Source organism: Macrobrachium nipponense, chromosome 32, assembly GCF_015104395.2.
Source record: "Macrobrachium nipponense isolate FS-2020 chromosome 32, ASM1510439v2, whole genome shotgun sequence".
NCBI classification, from domain to species: Eukaryota; Metazoa; Arthropoda; class Malacostraca; order Decapoda; family Palaemonidae; genus Macrobrachium; species Macrobrachium nipponense.
Genome location: NC_061094.1, coordinates 41,897,420 through 41,911,455, shown reverse-complemented (window position 1 = coordinate 41,911,455; position 14,036 = coordinate 41,897,420). Strand labels below are relative to the sequence as shown.

Genomic DNA, 14,036 nt, shown 5'->3' with positions numbered 1-14,036 from the left:
GAAAAACCGCAACTGACATAATCTAGGCCGCCGCAGATAAGTACCCTAGATCTACCAATCAAAGTTTTACTTATGTAGGATAGGTAACCTCAACTAATTTAAAGTATTAGACTCAAAGCCAGTGCTGAGGTTAGCTGTAGCATAGGTATAAGAAGTTTACTTCAAGTTGCCTTGCGTAGAATAGGATGGACTAGAATAATGGTGAATTGGTTGAGATTGTCTTATCCCCAGTAGGTATTATGTAGAGGTCTCGAGCTGCCCTAATACAACGCTCCCCAGTATTACCTATGCAGAGGTCTTAAGCTGCTCCGATGCAACGAGCAGGAATCTCCTATAGTAGGTATTCACTATAAGATAGAAATTGAAATACTCACCAGTATATTACCCAAGCAGAAATGCACCCGTGTCCAGATTTATACCTACTGGAATTTATTCTTTGATTATTACAGAAAGATTAATTTGGTTCCGTTGAGTCAAAATATAATGTAACCTATAGTCTTACCTTGCCCTGATCAAACTACTACCCTGTGATTTCTGGTGTTTTCATCCCACCCACACAGTGTTTATTGTAACAAGTAGGCCTAGACTACTGAGTTGTTTTTACTTAATATGGGCACCTCCATGAAAAACTAGACAACAGGCATGGCCACATGGATCCACTGATTGCTGAAGCAAGAATTAAAATATCCTTAGCATCAGCTGCTTCATATTTGTTGTCTGCAACCTTTTTCCCTTATGCACTGACATGTTTATTCTCCCATAAAGGAGACTTCACTCACCTACGTATTTCTAGAACTAGGCTCAACACAACCAGACTGGTATCATACCTCTCACAAAGAAACTCCAACTTGTAGAGTCCACGTTCAGTCTTTCACTAAGTTGGGCTTGCTGTAAAAAGCAGCCCATATGCTAAACAAATACTGTAATAAAATATCTTTCTGTGTGAAAGGGCATTGCATCTAAGGCATGACCTTTGGTCGTAGGATGGTGTGTTCTAGCTAGGGGTGATACAACTGGGTGGTTCTTTATTCAACAGTATTGTTGCAGAAACATACCCAACAATTAAGAAAAAGTTTTGGGTTTAAAAGTTTGTCTACTGGATTTATGAATATGCATACTGTTACATACTGCCTTTATTTTAAAAAATGGATTCTGCAGATGAGTAGCCTTTTTGAACCATTGTTGTATTGTGTACATGTATCTCTTGATCAACTCAAGGTACCCTATGGCAATTGCTAACAATTATAGTAAGGCTGTTTGTTAAAAAGAAAATGGTAAGTTTTACATTCTGCCATTCAAACCTAGAAAGAGATGCTGATGAAAGCACCTTGCTTATGACTGTCCCTCATAGCCCATGCCTCTTCCAGTAGTAATAAAAAGTTGCACAGACTGTTAGGCAAGTTCATACATTCTAAGTAATGAGCAAAGATTTGCTCCATTTTAATGATAATTCTGCAAAGATAGCAGCCAGATCACTGGTGAATCTTCTTCTTTTTCTTTTTTTTCTCCTTTCTGTTCAACCTCCATAACTACAGTATTATTTCTCAGTGCAACTACTATGGGGCTTTCACCAAGTTTCACTTTGAGATCCTTATACTAGATCTCATGTAAGTTTTGGATATCTTTCTCATGTTGCCCAACCATTCTAACTCCCCTTTTTCTAACTCCCTCTTTTCACTGTATGAAGTGCTGAATGGCAGAAAATGTCATTTTAGAAGTGAATAGTGCCTTTGTCCAGTGTGACTAGAGCTATAGGATGGCATGGAAATGGTGCAACCTATGCCTATTTGTGGATGTTCTTATAGGGTGTAGCTCATGTCAGGTGCTACTGGACCAAGCATAATAGTTGCCCAATCTTGTCTGCATTCATTACTATTCACCTCTACCTTGCGGCTCTTGATAGTTAGTGATCCAGTAGCTGTTTCTTTGCTTGTTGACCATGTGCCTGTCCTCTGTTATGGCTTATGCTGTATCTGAACTGGGGAGAGACTGTTCTCATAACTTGTATTTATTTATCCTGGCTTTATTTATGATCAGCTCAGCTTTCAGCAGTGAGGGTATTCAGTTACTGGGTCTTTTTTGACTGTATTACCAAGTGGCTTGCTGTTAGTTACCTGCGAAGTGGCTGCATGCTCTGTTGCTGATAGGCATATGTCTTGGGTCTGGTCTGGTCAGACTCCCTGTTGGTCACTAATCTAAACTTGGACTTATTTCCGAACTTGGTTTCCGAACTTGGTTTCTTGTAATTTTGGTAGGTCACTTTTCGGATAACCAACAGCAATTGTTCCATAGCTAATATGGAAATGAAGTTTGACTCTTTTAGTCAAACTTTCATTTGCCCTTTCAAGAAGGAATCCTATCTTATGACTGTTTCTTGCCTTCTCTTTTCTCTACCAGATTTTTCCTAAATTTGTCTATGGCGAATCATTAGTGGGTGTTGATCCGTAGGAGCTTTGGAAGGTGTGTCGTCTATTCTTTCTTAGGGGGCTTTGTTACACAGTGCCTCATCTCTCACTTCCTGGAGAATTCTTTTAAGATCCTCAGGAGTCTAATGCAGAGGCATAGTATCACCTTTACCTCATTCCATCTTTAGCAAATTATTCTCATTCCTTGTTACCTATGGGAAGGAAGCACTTACATTCTCAACCCACAATCTTCACAGATGACCTCACTGTTCTCTCCTTTGTTAGGGCTCAGGGAGTATGGTGAACTTGGATTTTCATATGAGTAACAGATTCCTTGTTTGGAAGTGAAGCTTCAACTTCTTGCTCTTTGAGAGAGGCAGAGTGATTTTGTGTGTGTGTGTGTGTGTGTGCGCCTTGCATGGCAGAGACTTCTTTAATATTGCTTTGTCATTCCCTTGTCTTTCATTTTGAACTGGCATCATTTCAATTGACCCATTTTAGCTTTCAGGATAATTTTCCTCTGGATATTCTCGCAATTAGGAGACAACTCTTCTTACAATTTTCAGATTCTGCATGTGATATTGTCTAGTACTGCAGTAACCCACTTGTCAACCTCAGCTCAACTTCAGGGTTAAACAATCTGTCATTTCTCTTTTTGTTCAGCCTAACATAAGAATATGGCTACCACTTCCTCAATTCCTGTTTGAGGTTTGGCTGTCTTTTAGCAAGGGAGAAGTCCTGGATTCCTCTTGGGGTTGGAACCTGAATGGCAGGCATCCCTCCTCTTTTTACAACAGAAAACATATATGTATGTAGTACTAGGCCATTACATGAAGTCCTAGACAGTTGATTAGAAATCCTTGATTAGGCTTAACACAAGAATCCATTATTTTTCACTCTCCTTATTTGTAGTAGCAGTCATCTCCTAAATATCCCAGAAAAGTCTGCCTTTCCACCATCTGAGTATATGTATATGGTTTCCAAAGTGCCCTTAGTTTTGAAAACTGGCCATTCTCTGTATAGAACATGTTATATTGTCAATAACTGCAGTCTCTTTCACAGAATTCTTCACTTTCATTTTGACCCATTAAGTCATTACTTTCTTGATCCTTTAACTTCTTCAAAGCTCTTTATATTTAGTTGTATAGTATTTACCAATACTTTTCCCCTTTGTCTTTCATTCTTAGTGTGTGTCTGTGTTTCCTATAGACTATAGAATAGACTTCCTCATAAGTCAAGTAACCTGTCTGCAGGTATATGAATATGGTATTTCTGAACCATTGGCTGTTCCTAACCGTATTTATTACTGATAATTTCTATGTACATGTGAATGGCTGCACTAAGGAGGCAGATAGTACCGTAATTTTATTACCGTTTTCAAGAAGGCCCCCATTTACTTTGTAGCACTTCAGATATCCACAATGAAATTTATCAACAACACCAGTAAAGAATGGCCCATTTTCTTACTGGGCATTTTACATTACTAAGAGGTCAAAAGTTTCTGAGGCATATGGGACCTCTGCATGTGAGAGCACAGGTAGAACTAAGCAGGCAGTGAAGCTCAAAATTCAGTAAGCTGTATGTTTCTCATAGTTTCATCTTCAACAAAAAATGAAGCAAAACTTCTAGGATTTGACAGAGAATATTTCTTAGGATAGCCAATCCAAAACTTCATAATCCCCCACTATATCAGAGGAGGTTCCTCCTTCCAGACAACCTTCAAATGATGTCAACAAGTACCTACTGTAAGAGGTTCATGTTACATCATCATATCGCATGCCATCTGGTGATAAATCACCCCATGGTTTTGGCACACCTTACGAGGCCACTTCCTCTCTAGCAGTAGCTCTTATAGGCACTTTAGTTACACAGTCTGTAGTGGTGCTGCATGATGCAGATGTAGAGTTGGGTTTATGTGCTGGGCTGCCTTGTGTAGCATACATTTTTCATCATGCCTCAATCTCAGTTAATGCTTCTGTATGGCACCACTTGCCCAGTTCCCACTCACAGAGAACAGGATTGGTTGAGTCTTTCCCTCCCCATGGCCATGCCCCTGACTCGTGTCGTACAAAGGAAGATGTTAAGGCCTCTCCCGAGTTCTTCTCTCATTATTCAGAGCTTGAGTTGTGTGGCACACCTAATGTATGGAAGCTTCAACCTTTTTTTCTATTGGAAATTACAGTTTACTGGTAAATTCATAGTTGCAACGGGTAAACTATGAGCCCTATTTTTTATTTGCAGATAGTGGTTCCAGTGCCTGGTCATCAGACCAAATATTGATTCGTAAATAGAATCACGATATGTAGATTTATGTTATGTCATCGTGGTCATTGTGAAGTCCTTTTTTACTTAAACTAATTTTATATAAACTCATTTTATAATTATTTATGCCTTTTGCATGGTCTAAGGCTTTCTTATAGTTATGTTTTCAGTGCACTTTTAATCTGATTAAAAGATTCCCATATTTGTAATGCTGTTGCACAGTGACAGGCATTTGTATAGCATCCTAGAAATCTGAAATTTATCTTGTATCACTGTTATAAAAAATATGTTCTTCATAAACAGTTTATGAATGATAAATGACCACCTTGTATTTTTTCAATGGCACTGTTGTTGAGTGCAGGTTGTAATTCTTTTCTTCTCATTTCCAGGAATTATAGTGGAATGCCGAAATCCTCAATTCGAGGAGGAAGGGTGAGTAGAACACTGGTGAAGGGTTATGAAATTTATTGATTTAACGTTCATGTATGAACCTTATAATTTGTATGTCTAGTGAAAGTGTCAACATAGATATGGGTGTGTGAAATATTATGTTTTTTTTTTTTCGTTCATTATGTCAATATGTGTCTTGGTATTTGATGTGCTTTAACACATATTTTCCTTTTTATTTTTTCCCTTGACTGTATTGTTACAAATAGAAAACATGGCTTTTGTGAGACCCACTTTCCCTTCATGTTGACTCATTAGATAGTTGTTTCCTTTTCCAACAGATACATCTTTTTCTTTAATTTGGTAAGTGAAGAGGTAGTACATTTTAAAGACTATCTACACCAGGGGTTTCTTAACCTTTTGATGACTCCAGACCCTCAATGAATTTCCCAATATTGTTCCCTACCCCCTTTGCTTAGTCCACTTCATCCCTATTTGTTGATAGTATAACTTAATATACTTAGTTTAATTCATACTTTATCTATGAAAAGTTAGGAATAGAACTTGCAAGAAAATTAAAATGATTTATAGTTTATAGTTATATACAAAATGTAACCATGTATACATTGACATGTTAAAATAAAATATATACAAATATACAGAGATGTTAAAATAAAATATATACAAATATACAGAGATGAAGTCCCTTAACCCCCCCCCCCCCCCCCCCCCCCCCCAACCCCCCCCCCCCCCCCCCGGCATGTGGTCTTCATACCCCTCATTGGTATGGATACCCCCTGTTAAGAACCTCTGATCTACAGTTAGTTAGTTACAAATAATTTTCACGCTATTAAGTTGTAATTTTAGGAGTGAGTCGAGTTATATACTTTTCAAGGTATGAGAGGATTCCACAGACACACTGGAGATCTGTCCGGTTGGTTGTTCAGGTCGTAAATTTTTCTTCTGTATTTGAAAATGATATCTTGTCACTAACCCTGTAGCATTAAGATTTTTACAGTTCCAGGAGAATTGCTGTATATTAGTAGCTGCTTTTAAGCAGAAAGTTCCAGCAACTTTGAAAATGTCCGTGAGTGAAATTTTCTGTCGGAAAGGGTTATTCACCCTGTAGGCACAGTCCATTGATTATCTATTACAGCAGTTGCTTGACTTTGGTGGCTTGCTTTGCCTGGTAATGCAACCCCCACTCAAGTCACAGGTCAATGTTAATGTTTTGAGCAGTGAAAAAAATGGAAGTGATGGGAAATGATTCTCAGAAATGACATGACGTAAGACTTTTTACGATTGCATTTTTTATTTGCAGGTTGTACACTTTCATGACTCCGAAACTGATATCAATGCAGCATTTTTTGTTAGTTTTATACTGTTCAGAATATTTTTTTACATTTTTAAGAACTGATTTTATCACCAGCAGTAATCTATTTACGTAACTGTTAACGCAGTATATTAAATGATTATATTGGATAAGCATTGAATACTAATCAGTTTATCAACGTATTACAGAATTAAAGGGTTTTACATAATGCGTTTCTTGTACTTGAAAGAGTCGACATTCATTCCGTAAAAAAATACGATTGATGCCAACTTATGCGATGTGTGACGTATTTCAGAATTAAAGGGTTTTAACATTATGCGTTGCTTGTACTTATGTGACGTATCATAATACAGTTTTGGGACATTATGCGTTGCTTGTACTTGAAAGAGTCGACATTCATACCGTAAAAAAAAATACGATTGATGCCAACTTATGCGTTGTGTGACGTTTGAGTATTTCGCGATACCAATAATGGTAATATTCGTAGAATTCGCTCATTATTTGCAGTCTTTAAAACCTATATATATATAACCGTGTTTATATCTGAACGCAGTATGTTTACATGATTTAGAGGAATTTTTAGAATGTTTTAGATAATTTTCAGGAATCAAGCTTAACACGTCAGAAGTTTTAGAGAGAGTTGACCATTAAAAATGACTGCTGAATCACTGTTCTCTGGATCATTATGCTTCATATCCTTAGAAAGGTGAACATTTAACAGTCAAACTTACTTTTATATTTCTTTTATTTTATTTTTGTATATATTTTTTCGCCCCCCTTTTGTCATATTGCTCTCCTCTCAGTCCCCTCCTTTCCCACCTGTCCATTTATACCCAAGATCTTGAGAGAGAGAGAGAGAGAGAGAGAGAGAGAGAGAGAGAGAGAGAGAGAGAGAGAGAGAGACGTTGACCCAGGCAAACAAATCGGTATGGATTAGATAGTGTGTGCCACCCGATTACGGTACAGTACGATTCCTAGGTTCAAATTGATGTTGTGCATGCTAGTTGGCAGCTGTGGACTTATCTGTGCCACTTTTTCTCACACACGATTGATTTTATTGACATGAAGTTAGCTATTATGCAATCGATTTTACCATCATATGAATAAATTAGTGTCAGGTTTTGTGCAAAGATGGCGTGACCATTCAAACTGTACTAAGTTTTACCTCTTGTATATTTTATGCGTAGGATACATTAGCGTTGAATTTTTTTTCTCTCTCTCTCTCTCATTTTCGGTGTTTGACAACAACATTGTGAAATACTAGTGATTTTATAGCAATTTAATCCCGTTTTATCGTTGTTAGTGTGTTTTTATCAACTTTAATCCAAACTGAAATGGCATCTGATATTTTTCTCGCGGTCAGCGTTTTCAGGTGATTCATAGACTTTGTTTTTACTCCCGTGGTTAGCATTCATAAGAAAAGAGAAATTTGAAGTGGCCAGGAGGACGGGTGTAATATTAAACATTTAGTTCTTTCAAAAGGGAAATTTGAAGTGGCCAGCAGGACGGGTGTAATATTAAACATTTAGTTCTTTCAAAAGAGAAATTTGAAGTGGCCAGGAGACGGGTGTAATATTAAAACATTTAGTTCCCTTTCAAAAGGGAAATTTGAAGTGGCCGGGAGACCGGGTGTAATATTAAACATTTAGTTCTTTCAAAAAGAGAAATTGAAGTGGTCCAGGAGGGACGGGTGTATATTAAACATTTAGTTCTTTTCAAAAGAGAAATTTGAAAAGATTTGAAGTGGCCAGGAAGGACGGGGTGTAATATTAAACATTTAGTTCTTTCAAAATGAGAAATTTGAAGTGGCCAGGAGGACGGGTGTAATATTAAACATTTAGTTCTTTCAAAAGAGAAATTTGAAGTGGCCAGGAGGACGGGTGTAATATTAAACATTTAGTTCTTTCAAAAGAGAAATTTTGGAAGTGCCGGGAGGACGGGTGTAATATTAAAACATTTAGTTCTTTCAAAAGAGAAATTTGAAGTGGCCCGGGAGGACGGGTAATATATTAAACATTTAGTTCTTTCAAAAGAGAAATTTGAAGTGGCCAGGAGGACGGGTGTAATATTAAACATTTAGTTCTTTCAAAAAGAGAAATTTGAAGTGGCCAGGAGGACGGGTGTAATATTAACATTTAGTTCTTTCAAAAGGGAAATTTGAAGTGGCCAGGGAGACGGGTGGTAATATTAAACATTTAGTTCTTTCAAAAGAGAATTTGAAGTGGCCAGGAGGACGGGTGTAATATTAACATTAGTTCTTTCCAAAAGAGAAATTTGAAGTGGCCGGGAGGACGGGTTGTAATATTTAAAACATTTAGTTCTTTCAAAAGAGAAATTTGAAGTGGCCGGGAGGACGGGTGTAATATTAAACATTTAGTTCTTTTCAAAAGGGAAATTTGAAGTGGCCGGGAGGGACGGTGTAATATTAACATTTAGTTCTTTCAAAAGAGAAATTTGAAGTGGCCGGGAGGGACGGGTGTAATATTAAACATTTAGTTCTTTCAAGGGAAATTTGAAGTGCCGGAGGACGGGTGTAATATTAAACATTTAGTTCTTTCAAAAGAGAATTTGAAGTGGCGGGAGGGAGGGCGGGTGTAATATTAAACATTTAGTTCTTTCAAAAGAGAAATTTGAAGTGGCGGGAGGACGGGTGGTAATATTAAACATTTATTCTTTCAGGGAAATTTGAAGTGCCGGGAGGACGGGTGTAATATTAAACATTTAGTTTCTTTCAAAGGGAAATTTGAGTGGCCGGGAGGACGGGTGTAATATTAAACATTAGTTCTTTCAAAAGATAAATTTGAAGTGGCCGGGAAGGACGGGTGTAATATTAAACATATTTAGTTCTTTCCAAAAGAGAAATTTGAATGGCCTGGCCGGGAGACGGGTGTAATATTAAACATTTAGTTCTTTCAAAAGGGAAATTTGAAGTGGCCAGCAGGACGGGTGTAATATTAAACATTTAGTACCTTCAAAAATTAGAACGGAGTACTTTTCCAATTGTCTTATCTTCATGCTAAGTGTCTTAACCCACATTATGAGTTTGGTGGCCGTAAAAGATTGTGAAATGGAGAGATAACGGAGCGGTAAGGGTCCTTCTGTAGCCTTTTGTATCAGTAATCATGGCGTTTGGTCAAATAAAAACTAGTTTTTTTCTTGTTTGGTTATATAGAGGTAATTACTAGATATGAAATAGTTTCGATTTTAGTGTACAGTGCATAAGCTTAATTTTTTTTTTTTTTTTTTTTTGTATAATAAGGACTGAAGTAAGACAAGATACCTCTCAGATATAGTCATCACTAAAAGGCAGGGGATTATCATTAAATTATATAGGAGTATATACTTCTGCAGTTTTGTTTTAAGTAAAATGAGGCGTAATTTGTTAATTTACTAATATTAGACATTCTTTTGTATGACGTTTAATACGTTGATACCTTAACTCCACCATCCATATTCCACGTTTCGGTCGTGCCCTGTTAAATGGTAGAAATGCGGTTTCATCTTGTTGCCTCCTGTATTGATTTAAATATGTCGTGAGTCCAGTAAACTTCATTACTATATTCTGGCATATTGCAACCCTTCTTTTTTCATCGTGTGTCGCGTCAGTTGGCTGATATTTAGAGTACGGGAAGGCCTACCGTTCTTTTTGTTAATTTTTTTTTATTATTATTAGTGCTCTTCCCAGATTAGTAAGCACTATTCGATGCGAGTTGTTTTCAATGATCATAATCTTGATAGAACTAAATAGAATATACTGCTGCTCCTGACAATAGTGTTCAGTTCACGATGCAGTGACATCATTCAGCGGTATTGGGAGTAAGTCTTTCAGTCATGGCACTTCTTGGTTACATTTGTCATCACTTTCATTTAGGTATGAGGAAACATTCCGTTCAGCACAACATTGTGGCTGGCGCCCTCATCAAAGGTTTTTCTCTAGGAGATTTATGAGCAAGATTACGGACGGAGTGTGGTGCTCATTGCAAAGAAGAATACTGTGTGCGCCCGAGACCAATGTGTTTTTGGCCCTCCCTTTGCAGTATAGTGTAAGTGGGTATTGAGAGTAGATGGTGCCCTGCCCTCGAAACTTCTCACCCTCTTCTTCCTCTGTCACAACAACCTCCTCTCGAATGGCTCGCATCCCCGCCGTCTACATCACAGACTACGACGACGGACTCGTCCAGGCCGAGCCCTATTGGGACTGCTATTACGCTCTCATGGTAGGGAAAGGAACGAAAGCGTCCTGTCTTGAATGACTCTCCTCACCCGATAACGATTTGCTCTTTGTGGTGTTGGAATGTGCTGAGTCCAGTAGGTTGCTATTAAAAGGTGGACTTGTGCATCCAGAGACTGCATAACGGGAGTTCGTGGTGGTGATGGTGATGGTAATTATAATATAATCAGTTCGGAGAGACTTGGATGTGATGTTTGTATTTTGTTGATAGCGTAGTTCGCTCAAGTAATTAATACCATAACCATGTACTAACACACTGTGTAAATATGTCTCTGCCCTCTCCTAAAAGAGCCAGTGGAGGTTATAGTGTCTTGGTCGGTAAGTTTAAAGTGGTTCGTCTCTGACAGATAGAATGATTAGACGTTAGTGGGCCAACATAGTCAAGGCTTTTTCATGATGTGAGCGTTTTTGTGTCTGTAGACTTGGACTGTGGTGGTCATTGTAGTATTTACTAATGTTTTATTATCACAACGCGAAATTGCTCTTAGCTAACGTATTTAAATGTTGAAATAATCTTGTAGAACTTGAAAATTCATATTTATCTGGATGTAAATGTTTTTTCCTATTGTTGGGTATGTATCCATCAAGAATTTTGCTTAGTGACATAACCCGCTGACTTTAATCTAATTTGCTCTCTGTTGAGTAAAACTGGTTCCCAACTTAACTCATCATTCACTATCTTGCGGGATGTGAGATGTTTATGTATTTTCGTGAATATTGTTTTTTTTTTCCTTTTCAAAAGTAAATGTGTTTGGTTCTGACAATTCAAGCATATTTTGTCTTTGTTAGGTGTTGAAATAATTATGTACATACACATCCTTTTAAACACGAAGAACGCTCCCTTCGTTGGACGAGGGGAAGTACGCTTGGCAAGCCTGTATATGCGTGAAATCGCTGTAGTTGCGATTGTGATCAGTGGTGCCTGTTTCTCATATCGTCTCGGTAGGTTGTGATCAGTCCATAGGTCCATATCTTACTTCTCAATCCCTTTGAAACGCTACCTTTATGTAAAGGCCCATGCTGATATAAGGCTAACTTAATCTAAAACCCGAACTTCATCTATTATCAAATCCTTCTTAAGTCACTAAGTTATTAACTTTTACACGCTGACACACATATACATACATATTATATATATATATATATATATATATATATATATATATATATATATATATATATATATAATATATATATATATGTATTATATATGTAAATAAATTATTCTGTTAAAGCAGGATAGTCTCTAGTATAAAGAAAAGGCCCATTAAAGCACACTGTTTTTGAAGCTAAGGAATATATTATAATATATATATATATAGAATATCATAATATATAAATATAGATATATAGATATTAATATATATATATGTATATATATATATATAATAATATATATATGTATATATATATTTATATATATGATCTATATATATATATATATCCCGGCAGAGGACTTGACTGGCAAATGCTACCCTTCCGTTTCCAAGCTGGTTTATAATTATCAAGTTAAAGGTTGTTAGCCGCCATGCTCTGCTCATAAAGTGATCAAGGGGTCTAGCCTATGTGCCAACGGCATTTCTCGACTGTCACAGATCCAAGTACTTACTAAACGTTGCATAACTTTACAGATCTCCATATCAGCTGTGCGCAAACTTGTGTTTCTGTGTATGTGTGTGTATTCACGTGTGTATACATGGCAATATATTCGGGAGATGATGATGATGATGATGATGATAATACCGAATAACGAACTATATGATGAATCATCTTAAAGGAATTTTGATATTTGTCAAACAAGGCAGTGTTGCTCTTAGCTCTCATATCTCTGTTCTGTCATCTCTCTCTCTCTCCTCTCTCTCTCTCTCTCTCTCTCTCTCTCTCAGTTCCCGAAGTGTATTCTTACAGTCACAAGAATGTGTATTATACATTTAGATTCGTATTTCCGTTTTGAAAGAGAAGAGAGAGAGAGAGAGAGAGAGAGAGAGAGAGGGGGGGGGGGGGGGGGCTTTATGGTGTTTACATGACTTGCTTTCCCATTTCTGGTTGTGGATGTAGACAGTTGGGTTCCAATGCGTTGTAGTATTCAGTGAGTTAAACATGTTCACATATTGTAAGAGCTAATGTCATGATAGCAATATAAATTTGAAGCCAGTCCACTGAGTGGTTATTATCGTCTTTTTACGTAACTCAGAATAAAGTTTCAGATTGTATCAGTGTCTACTTTTGTCATGTAGTGGTATATGAAGTGGCATATTTGTCGTGTAGTAGATTATGAAGTGGCTGGCGATAAGAACTGTGTTGTTATTAATGTGTAGATTTTGAAATCGTCCTACAGAAGTCAACTGAAAAAAAAGTTGTATGTATTTTTCTTGTAACTTCGTACATAAACTATGATTATGGTATATTGCCACCATTTAGAGATTTTCAAGGCCACACAGGCTTTTGTATTAAAGACTCAGACGGTAGTGTTTCCACGCTGAGGAGTTATTTTTGTTATGTAAGATTGTTAGATACGATCCTTTCCTGACTTGATGAATTTAGTTTTATTATAATAGCTTACTTCAAAAAGTGTTGGGCTATCTCTAGCCCATGTGAATAATTGACAGATTTCACGGATCTTTCTCTTTTATTTATAGTACTTTGTTGCTTTCTTGTCTGTGTAGAGGCAGCGAGATTAAAGAAATGTTGTCCCCGTTATTACTGATTAATATTATTATTGTTATATCTAGTTCAATTTACTTATTGTGTAGTCTTCTTAATACAGATGTTCTTGTATATATGCAAATAATTTAATCCCGCCAAAGGCAACGGTCTTATTCTTGTATTACGTTATCCCTTGTATCCCCTGTTGAGCTACCCAACGGCACTGCTAATATAGGTCAGTATTCCCTATAATCAGTAATGATGAAGTTTTCTATTGACAACGTGCTGAAGAGTACGTTTTCTTTTTCATGTTATGGATAACTTAAAGAATTTGGTAATTCAACTCTACGTTATTGTGTGTGTGTCTTTGTGCCTAATATATTTGTGAATAAAAGATTCTTAAGTTTATATTTGTGTGTATAATATAGATATATATATATATATATATTATATATATATATATATATTATATATATATATAGTTGCGAAATCGTTTCCACTATTGAGGTATGTCTCCATTGAGAAAACATCGTTGCGGCCACTGGCACATTAATACTTGTAGGTCAAAATCCGTGATGAACTTAAAGCTAATGGGGTCTTTTCAGTGAATTTGCAGTAAATGTTGGATGCTGCAAAAGTACCGAATTAGATGATTACATGTGGCGCACTGAACCCATCGATATTAAAAGTAAATCCATGCATGCAAATGCCTAAAAATAATTATGAAGAAATAAGTAAAAAATAAAGAAATGAAATAAAATATCTTTAATAA

General features: G+C 36.8%; 1 protein-coding gene across 5 annotated transcripts in view; it reads left to right on the top strand.

The window, feature by feature from the left end:
• Positions 1-14,036, top strand: part of LOC135207478 (inositol hexakisphosphate and diphosphoinositol-pentakisphosphate kinase-like) — a 173,083-nt gene that overhangs the window by 1,783 nt on the left and 157,264 nt on the right. For 2 of the 5 annotated variants that reach the window (XM_064239224.1, XM_064239226.1), the window contains exons 2-3: positions 5,057-5,099; positions 10,425-10,604. In XM_064239224.1, the coding sequence (XP_064095294.1) occupies positions 10,452-10,604 (153 nt within the window). In that variant the 5' untranslated portion in view covers positions 5,057-5,099; positions 10,425-10,451. Of the gene's footprint in view, positions 1-5,056; positions 5,100-10,424; positions 10,605-10,745; positions 10,770-14,036 lie in introns of those variants that run through there. The other 3 variants (XM_064239225.1, XM_064239230.1, XM_064239231.1) reach the window with 2 other exon arrangements.